The following is a 23,388-nucleotide window of genomic DNA, read 5'->3' as shown; positions in this document are numbered from 1 at the left end:
TAAAGTGGTGAAGCACCTGGACAGATATATTAACTCCAGTACACTGACACTATAAAACATTGACGACTGGCGGATGCAGTAAATGTTTTTGTATCAGCGATTTTCCTTTTGATGACACTGGGGATAAAGTTGTGTGAAAAAACTGTCAGGGTGTCTTAAGTTAAAATGATTCACAGTTATATGGGTGGCATCTTTATTTTAGTCTAAAAGTCTGTGGAAAGGTTCTTTGATGTGTTTTTTTTTTTCAGGGAAACTAGGTTACTCCTCAGAGATAAGCGTCTGTGTGACACCTTACAGAGACACTTGTTTTTGCCATCACTGTAACACCAATTCAATCTGACAGTACAAGACGGCAAGAGTGCCCCCCCCTGCCCTTTTCGTTACAGTTGGGTGCCCCTAAACCATTAAGGAGTCACCCCCCAAAACACGAGGAGGATGAATGAGAGGCACACACACACACACAATACCCCCACCCCACCCCCCGAAAAAACAGATGCTCTGGTGTTTGTCCTGGGTCATGTCATAAAAAGCCTCCACAGTCACAACATTTTACACTGTACGTTACGAGGCACAAATGTTTTCATTCTGTGGGTGGCCATTAAGACTGAGAGGAGACTAACTGTCATGACACGAGTGAAGCTGTTTAGTTTGTAATGCAAAATTAAACGATGCAAAATAAGTTCATTTGGAGACAACTATGTCAGTTTCAAAATAGCGAGGACATCACAAGCACTTAACGACTTATCACGGTGAATAAACGGATGAAATTATTTACAGAGTGCGTCTGACCTGTTTCAAGCTTTACTGCTGGGGCAGATAAGCACGAAAAATGCAAGGGCTAAAAGTGTTTGCATGACTACAGTGTATCCAGTAAACTACTGACATTATGCTCGGGTCCAGCTTTGAAAAAAGAATATGCCTGGAGCTTGTAAAAATTCTCTGTTAGAGTTACTGTAAATAAACCGTCTGATGTTCAATGATCTTCACTATCTAAAGCAGAGTTGCTATAGCTTTGATGGTTATGGATTCATGCTCTGTTTAATTTTCCTTCTTCAATGGCCTGGTTTCCTCAGCTAATTTGGGCCACATAGTAAAAAAAAAAGCTTTCCAAATTTAAATTTAAAAAAGAGAAAATATGACTTTGATCTTGAACAAACAGAAAGAGTCTATATTTAGCTTCCGACTAAATGAAACAGAATTAATTTTGACAAGCAAGGTACACCTAATGCACAAAAATAATGAAATTCCGATGAAAACGATGAAATTCCTCCTCACAAACTCTATGCGGAAAATATATAATTTTATAACTAATGATAAGGTCCTTTGTTCTCTTATAAGGAATACAATGCTTCAGTGTTTTACAAACCATGAGATGAATCTGTCGATAACAATCTGAAGATGGCTGGTACAGAGCCATTGACTGAACAGTTCTTTGAGAAGCATTGCACGAGAGCGGGATTTTAGGATGACTTTAACAATGATCATATGAATGGATAGAGCTTATGTTGAATGAGCCAATTAAATATGACATTGCTCTTTAGCTGAAAACTAGCCTTACAATTCATCTTGTATAACTGCAGCAGGGGTTATGACCTCAATTTCGTTTATGCCTACTCTATACAGATGGAGCTGAATTGCCATACATTTCTTTTTGGGACATTGGGACTTTTACAATGTCTGTGAAAGGCACTGGTCAAAGTAGCATTAGCGCCCTGACCTTCGAGGCATTCATCGATTAATTGCTAACTTGTTACTACACGCACATACAAATTGTTTCACATATGTTCTGTACTGTTCTGTTTTTCCGACCCTTTCAGGTTACAGGTACATTCTCTAAGCTTACAAGAGCCGAAGGCTCATGCTAAACTGGTGAAAATATTGAGTAAGACACATCTTGTTATGAAGTAGCCTAACCCTGGATATTAAATTTTGTCTTAAACTGACACTGACAATAATAGAGATTTATCATTATAGACCAGACGATTTTATCAAGGATACAGATAAAAGCAGGCTGGTCTGATGTTAAATAATAAATGGTCCGGTATTATTTAGATCCCATGCATGTGTTGCCCGCTCACCTGATTGGCTCTGGTTTAAGGTTGAAGTTTAAGGCTTGGATTAGGGTCTGCTCTGAGAAGGGGGGCTTGTTTTCCCTGCGTTGGATGTCTACGTGTGCTGAGTTACACAGAGCATGAACGCCCGTGTCTGTTCGACTGGAGATGGACACCGACACTTCGTTCACCGGCTTCAGCATTCGCACGGCTCTCTGTCGGAAAATAGAGCAGTACGGCCTTTAGCTCACATCACAACACACCAAAATTAATCACCGAAATGCGCTTCTGTAATAAATGTCCCTTAATATACTGTAATATGATTAATTTCTCCACCTCACAACCTTTAGTGTTTCCCAATCCTGTTCATGAACCCCAACAGATCTGTTCTAGCCAATCAGAGATTGGTAATTGGATCATGACTGTCGGAACAGGGATAGATACAAAATGTACTGTGCTGTGGAACTTCAGGTGCAGGACTGAGAAATACGGCTTTAGAGGACAGGAGGATACAAATGTTTTGAATACTAATGGATACCAGTAGCTCAGTCTTAAATAAACAGAACATACTAGTGAGGTGATTTAGGTCATATTAAGGTATGGAGTCTGTACAAAAAACCTTCTCTCTTTCTTGGAAGAAGTGCATATGTGTATGTGTGTGTATGTGCATGTGTGTAGTAGATTTAATCATAACATATCTGAAATCACTCTTGTGCAATCCATTACTCTCCCATTGGGGCACGCAGTCATTAGAGAAAAAAATATTGTATCAACACGAAGATATGCGTAGATATGTATCAGATAAGTGCCCTGATAAATAAGGAAAAATATTAAACAGAGTTGAAGGGGTAACCACATGCAATCCATTTGGAAAAGCAGAGAGAGTGGATTCAGGAATTGGTGAGGGCCAACACTTGGATTAGATCCAGACAGATCTGATGCATTCATTTTCAGAGTACATGGTAGCGACATAATGTGGTCTACAAACTCATCTCTCTTTTAGAATGACTGTCTTCTCCTATTTACAGTTAGCCAAAGGATAATATCATTTTCTGGAATTACAAGATCTAAAGTATCTTGAGAGACTCATGACAAGAAAGAACAACAGTTTTTCCACAACTCTATATCAACACTCTTCAGCGGTCTTATATTTTTTTAACTATTTGCAAATGTCATAAATTTGTTTGACAAATTTAAACCGATTGTATTTTACATGTTAGCTGAAAGCTGTTTATTAATTAGCAGCGTAACCTTGAAATCAGAAACATGCATGGACAGACTAAGACAGGATGGTGAATGCTCTTATGTTGGAGCCTAAACATGCATATAATATTGCCAAGAACAAACTAGTGAAATCAAAACTCAAGTTCAAACAAAAAATGTTGCGTTCATCAAGCCACTACCACCTCATGTTCCATGTCACATTTTATTTTACTCCTGTAGGAGCTCACCCTCTCATACTGGCATGTCAGGCTATAGTATAAGAACTTCAGGATTTATGTCTGAGAATATAACACAGAAACATGCCGAGAGAAACGCTCACATGAACTCTCTGAGTTCTCCACAATTTTTCATTTATTCTGCTTTTGATCTGCCAACTGCACGTAAATTAAAATTGCATAAGGTCCAGTTCAACATGCAGTAAGCTAGACAGAGATACAAAAAGATGTAAAATATTGAAATATCATAAGATTTACAGTAGCCTGTGGTACAGCTGTAGAACCTGCTTTAACAATGTGCGTGCGTTTGTGCGTGTATGTGTGTGTGTGTGTATGTTCAGAACAACATACTGACTGCACACAAGTTTAAACAGTGGAAGAACATACATCTGAGTGTGTGTTTTGTTTCTAAAAGATATTCAGGTGTGTATGCACAGAATACAACGCACTGTTTGTTACTAAGACCTTAAAGTGGAATCCTTAAGTGAATGTTCCCTCTCCAGATGGAAGTCATATTTATTCATTAACCCTCTCCGCAGTTGAATCAGCAAAACAATGTCTCCCTCTTCAAAATAAACCACATAAATAGTGACCTCCTTTGATGCAGTCTAAATAGTGACCTTCTTTGATGCATCCATTCTTTCTGTCAAAATGTCTTTGCGCATAAGAGAAAAACCATTAAATCCCCTCCTTTCAACTGAAAACACAATAAACTCCTCAATTTATCACTGTCACCGTAGACAGCTTGTTAACTCTCACCACGTGTGACATCTCATGCAAACCTACAGATTTTTGCAATGTGGACATGGGGCTCTGGGTATGTCATCCAGTTCTCAAAGCAAGAGGGATGTTTTGAAACAAAAAAAAAAAACACCCACTAACATAGGGAGGAGAAATCTGACATTTCAATGAACAGTTCAAAAGAGCAATCACACATGGTTCAAGGCCTTGGAATTAAGAGTAAAACTCAAAATAATACAGTAAGGGTTCAGTTTGAGAGTTGTATTCTGTGTTAACACAATTGGACTAGCGACTAAAGTCATATGTTACATGTTTAAAGGGTTTGTTTAAGTTTTTTTCTGTGTGTTATCACTGTTAACCACATTTTAAATTCTTTATTTCAGAAACTAGACAATAGTTTTAGCCACATCACTGTAACCATCTGGGAAACCAGAAGAATGGCCTCAGCATTCAACAAGAATATGGCTCTCGTCATAAATTAAGTGCTGTAATGAACGAATGGAAAGTGGAAAGCAGAATTTGCGGTTGGATGAAACAAACTGATCATCTTAAATTTAAAGTTGAGAACTGAGACAAAGGTAATAATGGGATAAAACAAATTTTGTAACTTCAGTTCAGCATGAATAATAGATAGAATATGCTCAGTTTAACAAGTAAGCTCTTTTGTTGCTGGTGTAATGTTAAATCAATAACTGCTCTCAGAAAAGGAAAACAGGAGGAAGACGACGAAATGGACTACAGAAATGGTTTGATTTTATGTTAGAGCAATGAGTCCGGCAAGATACCGTGAGCATGAAAACATTGTATTCAAAATATCCGTTTGATCTATTGGCAGACAACTCTGGAGAGAACAGCTCTCATATTTCTACATCATACGTCAGTATTAAAAAGACACATGTTTATGATATAAACCGCTGACTGACCTCTAAGTGGTTCTGTACACCCTCCAGCGGTTGGTGAGGGGGCGTCTTCATCACGCCGCTAAGGGAGGAATTGAGGGTACTTAAGTTAGAGACAATGATCTCATGGTATTCATATAACTGGACGACGCGAAATCATCGCCATTCAGTCAAAATTCGAGGTAACTGAATGATTTGACACACCTGTACTTCGACCCAATATACTGGAAAAAGATCAAATAGCGCGCGCTTCTGTGTGGCAAGGTCTCCATCCTTTGTCATCATACAATGGTGTGCATTCAGCGTTACAATTTAGCAACAGGCATGTGTCAAAATGAATTACTACTACCAATATGACAGCGCCGGCAGAAAGCATGCGTGCTCAGATTGCTCATGTAAAGGATACATGGTTTGACGATCGAATAACACTGGCAGCCAAACAGTTGACGATATCGTAAAATACGCTCTAAACATTAAACGCTGAAATTAAAAATTTTCCGTGACTTTTAATACAATGCTGATTTTGTGCATCTCTTCAAAGTTTATGTAGTGCACCGGCGCTACGAAACAATGGCAAGTTTGCTGTTAGCAAAAGAATTAGACAACTACTGAACTGCCTGTTTGAATAAGGAAGGTTAGTCGACAGTATAAGTAGAAGTATCGCATGCATTGAAATTGTAAATATGTTTCAAACATTTGTTTTATTACTCTTTTTATTCAATGCACTATTTGGGTCAACATCAGTTAAGTGATATTGGAATTGTAAAAGGCATATATGAAAGGACTCCCACACGTTTTGAAAGTAGCCTCCCACGGTCCTTCAGCAGTCAAATACTTTTGGCGGACATCGTGACGTTGAGTAGATTGACAGCTGGAAGAGCTGGCTCGTGATCGAGTCACGGTATTGAGAAGGTTGTTCTAATCTGTTGTCAGTCAGTCCGTTGTAGGAGTGTAGTGTTACAGGTTTATTACGACAACATGTCATACACTGTTGGCGCTTGGTATAAAATCGGTACCGTTTTTTTAGTTACGGAGATCATTGCGTGATTTAAGCCATTCACACAACAAGCAGTGTACTTAACTGACTCTTCCCCCATCAACGTTTTCAGCTTCAGTGACAATCACTCATTCACACAGCCGCCCATATATTATCATGCATGGCTACAAGTTTAACCTATAACAGGAATATGAAAATTCATTCTTGGCTGAACGTTTCACTTTCAGTCAACAAGATCTCAGTCAACAAGATTATTCTTTTCTGGAGCAAACACTTGATCTTTATGTCTATTAACGTATTAATAAAAATGTGGGGGGAAACATTTACCAGTACGTGAGCGGATAAACAGGTATAAAAATAATAAAATAAATTTCCAACAGTGTTATTATCATTATTATTAGTGTTGTTGGTGTTATTGTTAAAGCTTGCCTGTTTGCGCCCACGTTGCACAAGAGAAATCGAGTGACGCTGAGAGGCGTGCTCTCCACTCTGACGACGACCCTTTACCTCATCGCAGCAGCCGCCAGTGGTAAATTCAACCACTCTGATCCTCGATATTGTGTTACAGTGTCACTGTTTCACTGGACTACGAAACTCAAGGGAATACCAATTGCAATAGGTTAGTTTGTCTGAGACACCCCGGCAATGCTATAGTAAATTTGGAAGTGGAAAAGGATACAGATTTAAAAAATGACGGTGGATTTTGAGGAATGTATCAAAGACTCCCCCAGATTCAGGTAAGGCATACGTTCACATTTTTGGGCTATCAGCCTATTTAACGTTAAGTCTTGATCTATTTCAGATGGACATTCTCACACAGTTGACTGCACACCACGCGTCTTTTTTCAGTAGAAAAACCGTATTCTGCTCTAGAGGTTGTCAGTTTAGGAGGCTCATGGCCAATTTAGAGTTAAATTGAGATGTTACCATATAAAGTAGTGTTTTGAAGTGTTTTATACGCTTGCAGGGCTTGCTTTCTGTATTAGTTTTCTGATTATTTATGAACGAAATATTAAACCTAAAATGTATAACTAGACTACAACACGCATTCCGATACTGTGGTAATGAGGAACCAGTTGAATGAATGAGAGCTCATGGATGCTTGGATTTCTGATTTGCTCCAAAGTAAGGTAAAATGAAGCCAACAAAGCATCAGAATATAAGTATATTCTAGCCTATGAATCCCGCAAGTCTGTGGTGTAAATTATGAGAAGTATAGCTGCATTTTCTGTGTACAATCTCTCGTACAGTTTTTTCCCCAAACTGATGCATTTCGTGCTAGTTTTGTCGTTTATGAAAACCTCTATGTAGTTTTAACTGTAATCAGACGAATAAAAACCAACCATGGTTATCATGTAAAAGACCGATTCAATGGCTAAAGGCGTACGAGCACACATCATCAGTTGAGCTCTCGCCATGGCAATCTTTTGAATTCATAAAAGGGGGCGTAGCTACGCTTGTGTCGAGCTACATGGTATGAAAAAACGCTGCGTGTTCTCCTAGTATGCGGACCGAGACACTTTTGAATGAAATTTCATACATGTAGGAGCACATTAATACATTACTTTGTAGTTATCTGCCTTGCACATTCTGTGTGTGTGTGTGTGTGTGTGTGTGGGAGGGGGGTGCGAGAAGGCTGCTGTACATTGGTAACGCCGTGCCTGCTCACCACTAACAGGTCAGAAGTCCAGTGAGCCACAACGGCCAATATAGGCTATTGGCAGTATCGACTGATTCAGTGTATTTGTCACAAGCATCATCCTTTTTTCATGAGTTCATTCCCATAAAGCCATGTAAAGCATGACTCAAATGTATCACCGCTCCACTTCAAATCTGGCAAATTTACAATCGAAGGAACCAGCCCTCAAAAGATTTTTCTTATTAACTGAGCTCTTGACGACATTAAGCATCCAAAACATGACTCATGAATAGAACTGCACAGGTAATTAGACTAGTAACTCATCGCTGATTTCAGCAGAACCTGCATCTTATTCATGATTTTTCTCTCAGTGTGATATTAATTTTGTCTGACCTCTTGGATGAATACTCTAGCACTATTGCAAAGAATTTTGATCTGAAATCATTCTGTTCAAATAATGAAATTAAAGCTGTGAATATCGGAATATCAGGACCAATATGTGTAAATGCTGGAGTCAGGACATCTTGGCCTGTTGAGTGTTTCATGTAATAAACACTTCTTTCTTTTCGTCATTCTCTTTGTCTGAACTGTTGGGTATTGTCTGATATATGTATATGCTGTGCAGTAGCACTTGCTTCACTTTACAGTCAGAATAGAGATGTACCTTATGCCAGGAGCTCTAACTGTAATCTGTAGTTGCAACTCTCATGAAATCAGACTCTTTTGAAGGCAAAGGGGGAGGGGGGATCCAGAGGGAAGAGCTGGATATTTTGGACAGAAGTCCAGTATCCTAGTCTTCAGGAAAGAGAATAAAAAACACAGAAGTCTGTCACTGTTACTGGAAGGAAAGCAAGGTTGATATTGTCACATTGTTCTAAGACAAAGGAGAATTCAGGATGCCATCCACAAGACTGTCTTTTAAATAGCAACAATGTCAGAAAGTTTTTGAGCTTTAGATGTCATGAACTACACACATTTGTTGACCAAATTAATTGCTTTTATGTAGAAGACTTGTGGCTGAATCAGGGTACACCACTGCCCTATCTTCCATAGGCTACTGTGGGTTATTTATCTATAGCATTCTTCAGATTCAACAGCTGTGTGTTTCTGTTGAACTCACAAGTCTACATAGAGGCGAAGTGTTGTTTTACACCTGTTTATGAACTGATACAAGACATGGCCCAACTTCATTCCATTTGCCTTGTTTCCCTTTGCCTGTTGAGTGATCTCCTCCTTGTCTTCCTGTCATTCTCTTTTCGCGTGTTGAGCTCATACACGTTCTCTAACCAAATAGAAATAATGTCCACCACATAAAAGTCCTCTGTCCTTAACAGCAGCACCTTCCTGTCTCCCTGAGTTCACTGGACACACTTTTATATTTTTATACTTTGCTTTCCACATGCCTCCTTTTTGTCACTCAGAGATTAGTGTTAGGATGGGAGCGATTTGATGTGGACAGACTGAAGTGTCAATGTGGAGGTGATGATTGATTCTCTGTTGTGTAATGTGAATGTGGTAAAACTGGGACACTATGACAAGAAAGATTCCAGTCTTCTCACACAGGAGGATATAGCATAAAGGTGTGGTAATCACGCTCAGCAAGTCTACACTTGTGGAAGGTATCAGGGCACACCTTGATGTAGGGTGAAGGTATACACTAGCTATTTGCTGCTCTTGCTTTTACACAGTTAGTGGTTGCCAGAGAAACATCTAATCCATGAGACCAATAGCCACCTTATTTGTCATTAGTAACTAATATGTTATAATCAAGTTACTTCATGTGCTTGAAAACAAATGTCATTACATGGGGTTGAAGAGTGAATGAATGAAGTTTGGAGTAGCAGTTAATTGGCAGATAATCCCATTGTCATTGTCAGAGCTCTGTTTATCTATCTTACTGAAGTGTGGTAAGGTCTTTTGTTCAAGTCTCAGCTCTCAACTTTATAAATGTATGACTAATATAAATAGCCTTACACGACTATACACAAAGCATAACTTGAGAATCCATCATAGCTCCCAAAGTGTATGCAGTTTCATCCACATGTGAGTTGTATGCCAAGGTCATAATTCCATACTGGGATGTTTGGGAGTCCACATCTTCAGCGTGCTCGTCCTGGCTTAGTTGAATTCTTTTACTAACAATAAATGGATCATCCGACATGGTGACAGGTTGTCTCATACACCATCAGAGCCTTTTCCTGTAAGGCCTAACACTCCTGACAAAGGTGATTATTGTTTATGGGAGCATACAATAACTCCTCTTTGTAGCACTTGGTGCTACTCAAAAAAATTCCTCTATATTCTAAAAAACAAACAAAAAAGCAATCAAGCCACTGGTGTTGCTTTCTATCAGTGTGTTGGATTGTGTATAGTATACAGTTGGATGTGTATAGTATACAGTTTAAGGTAGCTAACAGAAAGGAAAGACTGCGATATACCATATAGGAAAAACAAATATAACCAATCCTTATTGTCTGTCAGAGCTTTGCCGTACCATTCTCTTTCTCAAAACATATAAAATCCCATAAATATATAAGATCCTATTTTCATAAACAGAATAAAACAGTCTGTAGCTGTTTCCCACATGGCAATATGTAAATGGACTATGTGTCTGTTGTTCCTCCTTTTTTTTATCTTCCTCTACAGCCTTAAGTAAATGTTAAACACTTGAATTCCATGGGGCGTCTCACATCTGCCAGTGGAATGCAGATTAAAATGAGTTCCGTAGTGATACATTTATGGATATGCTGACTATTCTGTACTGTCTATTGCAAAATAACAAATGAATAAATAAATACATAAATAAATAAAGAGATCTATGGTACTTTTCATTTGTATCTGAGAATCTAGTCTGCACAGACCTAGAGGACCCAAATCCAGGCCTTGAAGACCAAAGTTTTGGTTCTTTTTGCTCTCGTCTCATAATTTGAACTTGATTTTTACAGGAGTTTGCACTCCTCGGCCAGACTGATACAGCAGTGGTTGGGACTGTGAATATCAGTAATACTGGATTTGGGCTTCCTGAGTCTCAAATGGTTTTGATACTGAAATTCTGCTTCCATTTAGGTCACATCATTTGTGCTACTACATAAAACGGATCACCTAAATATGACCTAAAATGCAAGGTCGAAAAAGAGATCTCCTTTGAGAATTTGCGTACTTCCATTTCACAAGAAATAGAATAAGTTGGAGTTGACGTTATAAGAAGTTCCTCATTCAGCGGAATATACAGCGTAGTCATTTTCCTGTTTGGTCTCATCCTCAGAAAAATGCTTTCATCTAAAAAGCATGACACTGTTTTTTCCCTACTGCCACAGGAAACTATCACTTTCTTCCTGATTTCTCTCAGCAAGGAAACAGACAGATACAGGTTCATGACCCTGAAATACAGCAAGGGCTTTTAATGGATGGTCTTCCTAAACTGGCATGCTGGAATACATTCAAAGAATGTATAGTTTATGTTGGTGGGGAGCAGGAATGTTGAACATGACTCAGGCACTGCTTCTATAGGTTAGCGATATGTTCAGTGTATCTCTTGTCTAAAAGCGTGCTTAAATAAAAATACTGAAGAATTCCTCACACCAATCAAAAGAAATATACAGAACAATTCATGTGTAGTTTTAATTATATAAGGTAAATAATGGGGAAATTATTTTATTTTTTTTCCCACATATTTCCTGCTCTACATCTCCATTCTGGTTTTCTCATCCAGAAAACACTAATTCCATAAAGTACGTCATCAAGACTTAATCCTCTTTTCTCCCACATCAACTTTCTTGATCATGAATAAATGCCCAGCTTCCTGTGAAATGTGTGCTATGAATTATTATTGTCTTCAAAAGATCTGTCATCCTTTGCAGCCATGGCAACAAGCTTTCTGGGTCGGAGGTGGGAGCTAACCGTACCACGTTTGTGTTTGATCAGAGTTTGGAATCTAATGAGTGAATCGCCCACCCCTGCTGAATCACACAGTGACAGGCAATGTCCCGTTACGCAGGACATAGATGAAACCTCCCCAAAAAGACATAGGTTTCTTGGATTGATTGTTACATTAACAGGCTCTCTTGCAAATAGAGATGAGAAATACAATAGACTGCTCTTCACTTGCTGCATAAAATGAATCCCCTATGTCATTAACAGAATGTGTAAATGACAGCTAAGGATTACATTTATATCTTGTCTTCCTGTATTTGTGTAGAGGCTCAAAAACATGACAAGTCTGTTTATGTTTCCGATAATCCTGTGTCAACAGGTAATTCTCCAAAGGACAGTATAACTGGATTTAAGTCTAAACGACATTACTGTGTACATACAAATTGAAATACAGAGTAACCTTTTAAATATAGGTCAGATATAGAAGGAAAATGACCTTCATCGGAATTGACTGTTTTCTGCATGTGTGTAAGAAGCCTCTGGTCGGTACTATCAAGTTCGGTTAGATAAATGGAACTCCACTCTTGGTCAAATTTTATAAATTTTACATTTGGTTGATCTTAGGCACCTTTGTCTCTCTTTAATCTCTCTCACCATAAAAGGGATTGAAATGGTGGACCCCTCAACTCTTTGAACTGTTTTCTTTCCTTTGAAGGTTGGCCCTCATGGTTTATACCAAAGCATGCTCTCTCAAGCCAAATTAAACCAGAGAAATGAGCATGCAGCTATGTTCACAAACAGTAAACAGCAAACATGGATTGTTCATTACATTTACAAAATGACATATCATTCACTGTTAATGTTAAAATGGCAGTTGCCTGGAGTTTTAGCATCTGTAAGATGATGTGCTAAAATGGATTTAATATTTGTAAAACAGCAGACAGAGCAAGCGCTGTCAGGCAGCGTCAGGCAGTCTCACTTTCTCTTCCAGGTATTACTTGGTAACACAGATATTATTCATACATGAGTATTGAGCCTTTTGTAAAACAATAGTACGCATTCTTCTGTATCTGCAGTTTCTATATCTCCTTTGTCATCAGCGTGCATATGACTAATGAGTCTGTAATCTTTGAGAGTCAGAAGGCTTGGTCCGTCAGGTACGACTGTCAAAACGTGTATGCAGAACAAACTCCGTTTTCAGGAGCCTTGCGTTGTATGATGAAACAGAGCCCTTTCATTGTTAGTCACTGGCCTTCAGTTTGAGACCTGGATTGTCCTCTCTGAGATGTTTGTATCTGTAACGGCTTCACTGAACAGTATACTGGCTTTGATGGTAAGCATTTAACTTTGAGGACTAGAACGTCACTGGCCAAGAATACAGTCCTGATGGTCTTCACAATGATTACATTATTAAAGAAGTCAACCAAGATTTGCCATGAAGTAATATGATATATATATATATATATATAATTTATTTACCATAATGCCATTGCAAACCCATAACACTTTCTTCTTACCCTCTTGATAGGTGACAGTGTTCACACTAAGAGCTTGTGTTTGCTAAAACGTTTCAGTCTGCAGGATTGTTACAGCCAAACAGTTGTAGGTTGCTGGACCCTACAACACAACATTTTCAGGGAAACTTGAACCAGAGTCAATGCTTTTGGGTTTTTTTTTACTTACCGAGAGAAATATTACTTCTAAAAGAGACTCCACCCCCCATGTCATTACAGAAGATGTAAATAGTGAGAAACGACAGTACTGCACAATGCCAATGGTGTGTTTCCTTAAGCACATATCTGGTAAATCAAGTGACGCATAACAATCTTCTGATGAGTGATCTCACAGTGTCTTTATCATAAGTTCTCATTTCTCTTGAAAAGGTTCATTGTTGTTCAATGTTAATGTTTTGGATGACACGATGCCTAGCAACTCTTAGAGTGGCAGTGATTTGTTAAATGAGCAGTTTTTGAAAAGTGTGCTAAATCCGGAGGGACGTTAGAGGAACGGAAACTTTTTGTAGATTTGGGACATTTTAGGGAAGAAAAACAGAAATCATTTTCACAAAATGGAATTGCATGTCACTGCTACATACTGTCAAAACAATGTGTATGCGTCAGCTACGAAATACAAATCAATGTGTTTCTGTGCAGCAGTGTTGCTGCAAAAGTCTAAAGACTGAGTTTTGAAATTAGGCCAAACTACAGTTCGAAGGTCCCATATTGATGAGCCCATTCAAAACTGGGCTACTGGGTCTTTATGCCTTTGGGAAAATTATTACTGGCACATGCTGTGACTGACAGGCTTTATCCATAATATTAATCTCAGAGAATATCACTCCACTCAGTGGCCTCGCCCACTACAGTTTTTTAAAGTCCAGATTTGATTATTTGAAAGCTTTCCAAGTATTTTGTAGTGGAATTAGAGCATTGCTGTATTCTTTGAACCCAGTTTTCTGTTCTTTGACTTAAGTTTTGCATTTGAATGCGGATCCTTCCCAACATTGAACCAAATGATCAAGAAAAAAGCCTTGTTTGTCTCAAAACATGAATTTGCATTTTTTTTTTTTATGGATATGTCCTGTTATTTTTCAACTGTCTGTTGAAAAGACGGGATTGCCAGAAGGACAAGGTGAATGAAATCTGAGCCAATGAATGACACCCACATGACGTTGTGGGCTGTTGCCTTTTTCCCCCAGCACATGACTAATAGCCTCTGAATCACTGCTTTAGTCAGGACCAAGACATATACAGGCACAGTTATTCAGTGAGACGGAGCATGTGTCTCCTTAGAGTCTTGGCAGAGAAAAGAGGCTGTTGAGACGCCCGTCAGATTGATGTGATAAATATGAAATCTGGTATTTATCAGCGAGTCAAGATGTCTGTTTTGATATTAGCATAGCATGTTTTGTCTAGAAGTCTGCAGTTATCTTAACACTTGTCTTATAACGCTTATCATTTTTGATCATTGCCTCTGCTCTGTTTCATGTTGACCTCTGACAGACCTGATTCTGGTTTCAGTGGATGTCAAAGAGGAGCATCGCATACTAGAGCCTCTCCATATCTTTTATAGTCCAGGGTACAGCTAGCATCTGGACCCACGTTAATGCATTCTGTCAGCATCACCCAAAAGGATTTTATCTTTGTTTGTTTCCATATTACAAGGCTTAAACCAATCTACTGAAGTGCTGCCATGGCTTGATTATGTTTTAATTAATTCAGAACAACTCAGCAGAATATGTTCCTGGCTATTTTTGTGGTCTTGTTAATACAATCATTCTTCAGCTGTAGTCAGCAGTTACTTTCACTGCTAGGTTCACTGCTGTTTTTACTTAGAATGGTGAAAGTCACCTTGCAGCAAAAATCCTGATAGACGCCTGGAAGAACACAAAGAAGTACAGAGCTCCAAACCCAGATGACTGGTTTGACTTGTCGGGGTCGTCCCTGCTGACTGTCTGAGGCATTCTTCGGTCATGTAGCATGTGAAAACGTGTGCTGCTGCGTAAAGCTGCAGCAGGACTCAGAAAGACCTTCTCTCTCTTCTGTTCTGTTGTTTTTGGCTTCAAGTTGGATCATTGAAATCTGAGAGAATTTCTTGGACAATGCCATGGAATTCATAGTGGCCATGTAGCTCTGCGGTGTCTTCCTAGTTGTTTTAACTTAGCTAAACTTCCCAGATGAGGGTAGGGTATTAGATCACAGGTATTAGATCCGTTTTATTCGAACCCATGACATACTGCTGAGTGATGCAGTATCCATGGGAAATGAATTGACTCGCTACCTCTAAACACTATTTTTTGCTTATGCAGCAAACCTTAAAGGAGCCAAAAACAAGAATGTTGATGCCAGATGCTGAGAGTTCCGAAGAACTGAGGGAGAGTGGACTGCTTTTAGTTAATAGACAATGTTTCTGTGGTGTTCTTAAATGTACTTCTTTAAATGTGTCTTCTTTTTTTCCATGTTCCTAAATAATTCTTTTTCTCTCATGATCGAATGGCCTTTATGATGTGAATGGGCATAATCACCAGTAGTAACTCCTTATGTATCAAAGGTGGTCACTATTTTGGCCTTAACATCAAAATGGAAGTGGCTTTTTGATCACATTGCCAATGTCTCAGTTTCTGTCCTGTTTTACTTCTTTCTTTTTTCATCAACTTTTTTGCTGCTTAGAGAATGGAGTGAGTTCTGAGGAGACCACCAGCTGCCTGCCTTTTAGGCCTATCAACCTGATTCTCAATCCTGACCTCTGAACAGTTTTTCCCCTTTCACTGCTCACTAAAGCTGCTCGCGTTATAGAGGATGATGTGATTTGCTAGTTCTCTCTCTCTCTCTCTCTCTCACACACACACACACACACACACACACAGACTCTACTATTCCATCAGTATTAACATGCACAGCAAGTAAAAAAAACAATTTGATTTATCCATTCTGCATTTTACAACTGAGCTTTTGTTTTCAGGACAAGGAGCCTTTGCTGGCCTGTGTCTGTCGGAGGCCTTCATTTTGTGTGTTCGATCATACTATACCAACTATGAAACTAATATTGTGAGGGCGTAACTGTTTGATTGATTGCGTTTATCCTTATCGGAGGGGTGATCTGCATGTGTGTGTGCGCGCATGGGTTTGTAAAGTTTGCGTGATGCTACAGTGCTTTAAATGTATATGGTTATTGAGTGTTCCATCAATCACATTAGTGATTATCCTCTCTCTCTCTCTCTCTCTCCCTCCCTCTCTCTCTCTCCCTCCCTCCCTCTCTCCCTCCCTCTCTCTCTCCCTCCCTCCCTCTCTCTTTCTCTCTCTCTCTCACTTTTTATCTGTTTATCACATGTCTCACCTGTCTCATCACTTATTCTTCTGCCATTCTGCTTCTTGATCTTCTCCGTCTTTTTGTGCTCCTATCTCCGTTTAGCAGTCTTGTCCATTTCTGTATGTCTCTACCTGTCTCTAGTATCTGACACGCTGGTTCTCACAGCTGGACGTTGCCCCAAGCTGAATTTCATGTCAGACAAACTGATGTAACAGTAGATATGCCAAGCCCATCAATTGCTAATGATAGTTTTAATGATAGCTCTTAGACTTTTTTTTTTCACAATGTAATAAACATGTATTATCTGTGTAGCACTGACACCAAATCCACCATCATTTATAAATGAGAGTGCCTCTTTGATACAACAGTTTACAATACTGATGTATTCTGTACTATGATAAAAAGCCATTAACCTGTACTATGATACTGCCTATTTTACTTAATCAACTGCTAGTCATGGTGTCGTGTACAGAGTGGAACCCTTGTTTTGAGTTAGAAGTAAGAGTAAAAAGAAAGAAAATCATTGGACAGCCCTCTTAATTTAGTGGTATTTCTTTCTGTTTAATATGGTCACACTTGGGATAGCTGAATTTTTGGAGATGTGGTTCAACTCACCTGAGTGTCACCTCAGCAAGATCTGTGTGTGAATGCTTAAGGGGACAAAACCTGTTTGCTCAAGAATATTTCCAGAGATAAAAACAGTGGTGGTATTCTTCCACTAAAGTGAACATGTCTGCAAAGCTGTATGTACTTATGTCATTTGATCTCTGTCTCCTCCATTCTCACACATATATGTAGATGTGTCAAAAATACACTTGTAATGGAAATATATCAGATTTGTTTGCCATTATAATTCGGACAGTTCTTGTTTCTGAGGAATCTACATTTCCTCTTATTCCAAAGAGTACCTCTGCGTTTACCATTGACTCAGACTACCCTCTTCACAAAGTCTTATCGAATGAAATATTCCTTTGCAAAGAGCACAAAAGGTGATTAGCAACAACTGACTGATGTCATGTTCAGATATGCTTTTTATAGCAATCTGATAATTTAATAAGTTTTTTTTTTTTTAGAGAGTCAGAGGTATTTTCAAGAGCAAATAAAAATATTCCCTTTGCCACAATGGCACATGTTCCACTGCTTGCAGGACCATCCATTTTACACGACGGCATGTAGCTTAGCGGATTTGCCTGAGTCCAGTGGAAAATTAGAACAGCTGAAACATTGTCATTTCTCTTAATGGATGGTTTTGCTGGCAGGAAGGAAATACATGCTCAATATACTTTATGTTTGGTATGCTCTTGTATTTATGCTCCTAAAGCAAGATTATGCATCCTCAGAGATGTCAGACTGGTTCCAGCTAAGAAGAGAGGTCTGCACAGTTTGGATGTGTCTTGGCTCTGCTGCAGTGCTGGTGGAATGGGATATCTGAGCTTGTCCAGAAGTTTGGCAGTTTCCTCTCCCAGGCAGCGTGGAGAAATACAGCCCTGTGTGAAATGGCTGAGCTGTACATTCTGCTCACTGTCTGTTGCTTTTATTTATAGAATGTAATGAATTATGACCATAACTAGGACAAAGAAGAACTGAAATGCCTGGTATTTACATAAATTATGAACGTTTAATTGCTTGAAAGATCTCAAGTTAACTGTCATTCCTTTCTTGGGTTGTGAACGCGCTCTAACCCCCATCTATCTACTCTTCTGTGATGTTCTCTGAAGCTTGGATCAGGGCCAGCTATAGTCTCAACCTGCATATACAGTCACTTACCACAGCTCAAAACAACAATGGCACCTTTTCAAACAAAACGCAGACATCCAGGTCAATACCAGGTCATTCTGTTTTTTTTTTCATTCGCTCTTACAGTTCAGCACATACCAACGCATGCACGCATGTATGCTGAAGGTTTATGTCTTCTTTGACGTCTTTTCGGAACAAGCCCTGTACGACCACCCCCCGTGTTAATGTAAACCTCCCCAGGCAGAGGAGCTGGTCTGGATCTTCTCCGCTGCTCCTTCTCTTTCCATGTGAATCTGTCCATCTTTGTGTTCCGCCGCACTTCTCCCTCATCTAATCTCATCTCAAACCGTCATTTTTGTGGTACTCAAAACAAACTGTTCTTGTGGTGGTTAACATATTTGACCGCCTCAGTTTTTGTTCAGCGTCTCAGATTTCTTTGCTGTTGCGGTAAAGGTTATGTGTGTTCGTTTTCAAAGCCATTTCACAGCCCTGTGTGTAACATGCTTTAAAAGCAATCAAGACTCATCTGCTTCGTTAGAGATGCACGGACCCTTTCACTGCTTTCTAGCCATTCTGTCACTGCCGGCAACTTCAAAGTACCTTGCCATAGCTCAGCTGGAGACACATGACTCTCGAAAACAGCCCAGAATCCCTTTCACTCCAAATGAAGCCAAGGAAAGTGAAAGTGCAGAGACTTTTTCACTGTTTGTCCCCCCCCCTCCCTTTTTTTTGAGCAAGATATAGTGCCGTCTACTCTCTGGACATAGCGGTAGTTCTCCTGTGTCCAGCTGGCCTCTCGTTTGATAATAGAGTGTAGTACTGCTCAATCTATGCTGACACTGATTGCACATATTTAAACACATTCTGGGTAAGAAATCATATTAGCAATCACAGTTCATTTTACTCAGGTCTGGCTTCAAAAATTCAGTTGACATTCTGTTTTTGAGGAAGAAAAAAAAAAAAGCTTAATACAATCCCCATATGAAAACATCTGGGTGACTTTTTAAAAGATTTTGAACTCCTGTTTATGCTGTGAATCTCTAGTTGAGAAACCATTTATAACAATGCTGTTGACAAGACTGATGAAAACCTTGGTCCTCCTAAGTGTGTACTGAATAAAGTTGACCTCTCCTCTCTTTGGCAGAGGTGCTCTGTGGTCTATAGCTGTTTATGCTGTCCTCTAGATGATGTACACCATTGCTTTACAGCCAGAGCCCCATATTACAACAGCAACTCTGGCCTCCGTAGAAGCGAGCTGGTAATAACCTTTTAATTGAGATGTAGACACTCTCGCTTCTTGTGGAGTGCAAAAGTATTATATACACACACATATATATATACACACATACATACACACACACACACATAATATATATATATACACACACACACACACACACACATATATATATACATACATACATACAGATATAGATATATGTTTAATAAGTTGCATAACTATTATATGACAGCCATTGTAGACAGAGAGCTACAAGCTGTTTTTGTTTACTCAGAAACTGAGAATGCCTCATTGCTAGGAAGGTTTGCATCCAGGGCAAAATTCAGATTGCATGTGGAAATGAGGCAAGGTGAGCCATTGTCCACCCCCAGCCCTCCTCCTTGCCGAATGGGTAACACTATTTATGATTGCCTCTTCCGCCTGTTCAGCTCTCTCTACAATGGCTTGAGCAACGTGTTAAGGCTTATCCACCACATCCAAGAACAACTGCCAAGAACAATACACAGTCACTCGAATTAGTCTCTCACGCCACGGATCCAGTGGTGGCTGTGGCCAATTGGAAAAGCAACAGTTTTCTCATACACTGGCTAGCAGTCCACTCTCAACTTCCTGTGGGCTGTGTGTTTGTGTCCTCTTGGGACTCTCCTGTACTACCTCCCCTGCTGTTGAGTTAAATCAAATGTTTGTTCTGAGTTGCATGGCTTAGAACCTATGGAAAAAGGCTGTGACAATTGTTCTTTTAAGATGTTTTTAGATTGTTGTTTTGAAGTTGTTCTTTTAAGAAGTATTTTAGAAATATTGGCAGTCTTATTTCCCATCACTAAGACCAAAGTGTTGGTATGGGCATTCTGTCAGACATTCCTGAGGACCTAAGTCATGTGTAACTCTGTAGACAGTGATTTCTTCCGCTTGGCTGAAGCACAGGAATGTGCCAAGATAATCTTACCTATAGACTCCTGAGCACTTTTTGGCTCACTTTTTGTCAAATATTAGGTAACAAAGAGGTGAGGCAAAGATGTTAGTTTCATCATCCCCATGGAATGTCCAATCAAATATCTGGTATATATGATTATTAATATTGAATTTACGGTGCGAAACATCCCTTCAGTGAAAACTCGCTGTGTGTTCATGATGCGGCTTGTAATGTTTTCTTTTACTCCTGCCTGGTAATTTTGACTCGTGGTAAGACACTTAAGTACTTGAGCTGAGAAAGTCTTTTACTGTCTCTCACATGTTTGACTTCTGCAAACTACTGTGTTGGCACAGACTATAATTTCATGGTTGCTGTGGACGGGTGCATGGGTGGGCTGTGCCATTGACAACTTAAAGATTTCATGTATAGAATTTCAACTTTGTAAAATTTCTTGTTTAACCACATTGAGTTTTTTGACATCTAAAACTGACTGTCTGGTGATTACAAGCTTGATCTGTATCTTATAGACAGGTGTGGTTATTATCTGACAGTATTACACCAGTGATTGACAGGTGACTGTTAGACTGTTAGAAAAAAAAGTACACGTAAATGAAACCGTCTTAAAAGACACGAAGTATCGCACAGGACAGTTGTGCAGAAGAAGAACATCTACATTTTGTTGAGTTTTCAGAGACAACGTTGATTCTTTTCAGCTCGCAACCTGTAAAACCGTTCAAAATGTTGTTCAAATTGGCAGAAGAGTACGTTGGCTTGCCAGTGTGTCTAGGACAGACTCCGTAAGCTTTAGAGCAACAGTGGCAAAGACAAGCCTCCAGCCCCACTCCTGTGAAGGGTAATCTGAGAGTAACAGGCTGCCGAGAGGATGCGCCCGGTCAGCCCTCATCCACACAGGCTCTGGCATTGTTGGAAACTTTGTGCCCTAACATTGTTGGAAACTTTGTGGTTTAGGAATATAGCAAGAAAGCCTATCATCAGGGTTTAAGTTCTAACTGGACTTGGATAAACGTAATCTAATTGAGGGCAAGATGTGACTAACATGCTAAAGATGGAAACTGAAGGTCAGCCAGCTTCAGTCCCATTAAAGGTCAGTCAGTTTAAGTCCCACTGAAAAGTGTTTGGATATCCTGTACATTCATGCATTGATCTATGTTATGTCCTTTATGTACAAACAGGGAATTGTTGGAGTTTTTTTTTTTTGTTTTGAGAGGAGAAGTAATAGCGATGTCCCAGGTTCAGCAAATTCTTACCGATCCCTAGACTGAATTGCTGACCCCAAAGCAGACTTAGAAAAGTCATCTGTCTCCTCTGGTTGTAGCAATTCAGCCAAACTTCAGTGCATCATGTGATAATACCAAGGGAGTTGTCTTCTACCTCTTTCTCTGTCTGCAGTCTCTCACGTATTAAAGCTATTGACTTGGAGAGGCACGTTTGTGCATAGTAACCACCTCTTCCAAGTTTAGTTAAGATTTATGTGGGTCAGGACACTTCGGTAAAGGAATATGCAAAATTCTCACAGTTAAACTTTATGGATTGTTTTATATAACCTGCATACATACCTTCAAGTTTTACTACTAAAATACTTATTTAACCTTTTACTCTCAGATGTAGTCTCATAGCTTGTTTAAATGGACAAAGACCAAATGATGTAAAATATTACCACGTCAGATTATAAAATAAGTTGATATAGATCAAAGCAAGATTGAACCATTAGTAATAATTTTAAATGGTGCAAGTATGTCATTCTACTTTTCACTTTTCCAGTTTGTCTCACAGTTTTTCTCATTCTTGGCGAAAGCCTTAAGCTGACTGAGGGAAAAGGTGCCCCCCCCCCTCCCCATCCCAAACACAAACTCCCACACAGAACAAGAACAGAAGAAGGTTGTGGCCAACATAAACTGAAGCCAGACCAGCACTTTTTAGTGCTTGTTTCACTCACCACAAGCAAAGCCTGTGCATTTTTTTTTTCTCTGACCTGTTGCTCGAGTAAACGCTCTCCTCGTTAGGAAGTCATTTTTTGAGGTCTTAGGTTCTTTCGTTTTCTCATCCAGTCTTCCTCCTGCAATGGATGTGTCACTCTCCACTGAAAAGAACAATACCATATTCCCCATCATTTTTCCTTAACATTGGTTCATTACTTCCTCAGCGTCAGTTCACTTCCATGGTCAGTGAATGGAACAAGAGGGGTGTTGTTCCGGACAGTGGGGGACCTCTCACTTCCTGTCTTTGCCCTGTTACGTGACTGACAGCGTGACTGTCATCCGTGGGAGGTGCGGCTCGATGCTCCTGCATTAACCGCCAGATGCTCCACAGCTGAGGAGCGGCCTCTGAGCGGGCCGCCCCAGTCACGCTAATACGACTGAGAGTTCCTCCCCCACCTTTTTTATATCATGCCATGTGAAAGTCATTATATCCCTCTTTCCTTTGCACTGATTCATTGACCTTAGGGGCAGAGAGGGTCGGTGGTGAGTTGATGAATGGTGTAGCGACACTTCTTCACGAAGTGAAGCTGTTACGAAACATTTTTCTCACAGAAAGTCCCACGGTTACTGCGGCTAGGGGAGGCTCCCCTCAACATTATTACTAGTGCACTGTAGTTAACATATAACGCCATCAGTAGGGAGGAGGTTCTAAAACTTTATCTGGGCTTAAAAGGGTGTGACATCCTTGTCATTATCTCCACATGCCACTCACTGATTTAGAACGGTGCCTTGTAATGTCTGTGCGATCAAAAGATCGGCCTGACGTATGGAGGTGGCTTATGGTGGGCCTGTATGATTGAGTGTTGGGTGACTTGATATCTGCTCATTTATGGGATTATAGGAGGGAAAGTGTGGTACAGCGTGAGACAGCACCGATGCCTGAACTTTGTGAACTTCTCAAGAGTGTTCGCATGCAGTGAACTGTGGCTGTGGTGCCATGTGGTGTTAGGCATGTGCAAAACATTTTCCTACTCACGGTCATTACTTGTGAGACTTATTCTTTTTTCTTGGACTCTCTTAGTGAGTGTGTGTGGTTTTTAGATGAAATGG

The 23,388-nt window shown here is 39.7% G+C and overlaps 2 protein-coding genes across 2 annotated transcripts in view; one reads left to right on the top strand and one right to left on the bottom strand.

The window, feature by feature from the left end:
- pusl1 (pseudouridine synthase like 1) overlaps nt 1–5,408 on the bottom strand; it is an 11,415-nt gene extending 6,007 nt beyond the window's left edge. The window contains exons 1-3 of the mRNA XM_030778333.1: nt 5,335–5,408; nt 5,155–5,212; nt 2,079–2,266 (exon numbers count right to left, since the gene is read on the bottom strand). Coding sequence (XP_030634193.1) covers nt 2,079–2,266; nt 5,155–5,212; nt 5,335–5,402 — 314 coding nt within the window. The 5' untranslated portion in view covers nt 5,403–5,408. The remainder of the gene's footprint in view (nt 1–2,078; nt 2,267–5,154; nt 5,213–5,334) is intronic.
- A 1,356-nt stretch (nt 5,409–6,764) lies between these two features.
- Nucleotides 6,765–23,388, top strand: part of acap3b (ArfGAP with coiled-coil, ankyrin repeat and PH domains 3b) — a 46,482-nt gene continuing 29,858 nt past the window's right edge. Inside the window, exon 1 of the mRNA XM_030776195.1 lies at nt 6,765–6,864. Within this exon, the coding sequence (XP_030632055.1) occupies nt 6,818–6,864 (47 nt within the window). The 5' untranslated portion in view covers nt 6,765–6,817. The remainder of the gene's footprint in view (nt 6,865–23,388) is intronic.

This window comes from Chanos chanos, chromosome 6, assembly GCF_902362185.1.
Source record: "Chanos chanos chromosome 6, fChaCha1.1, whole genome shotgun sequence".
In the NCBI taxonomy this organism is placed as follows: Eukaryota; Metazoa; Chordata; class Actinopteri; order Gonorynchiformes; family Chanidae; genus Chanos; species Chanos chanos.
The sequence above is the reverse complement of the archived record's forward strand: the minus strand, read 5'-3'. Positions and strand labels throughout refer to the sequence as shown.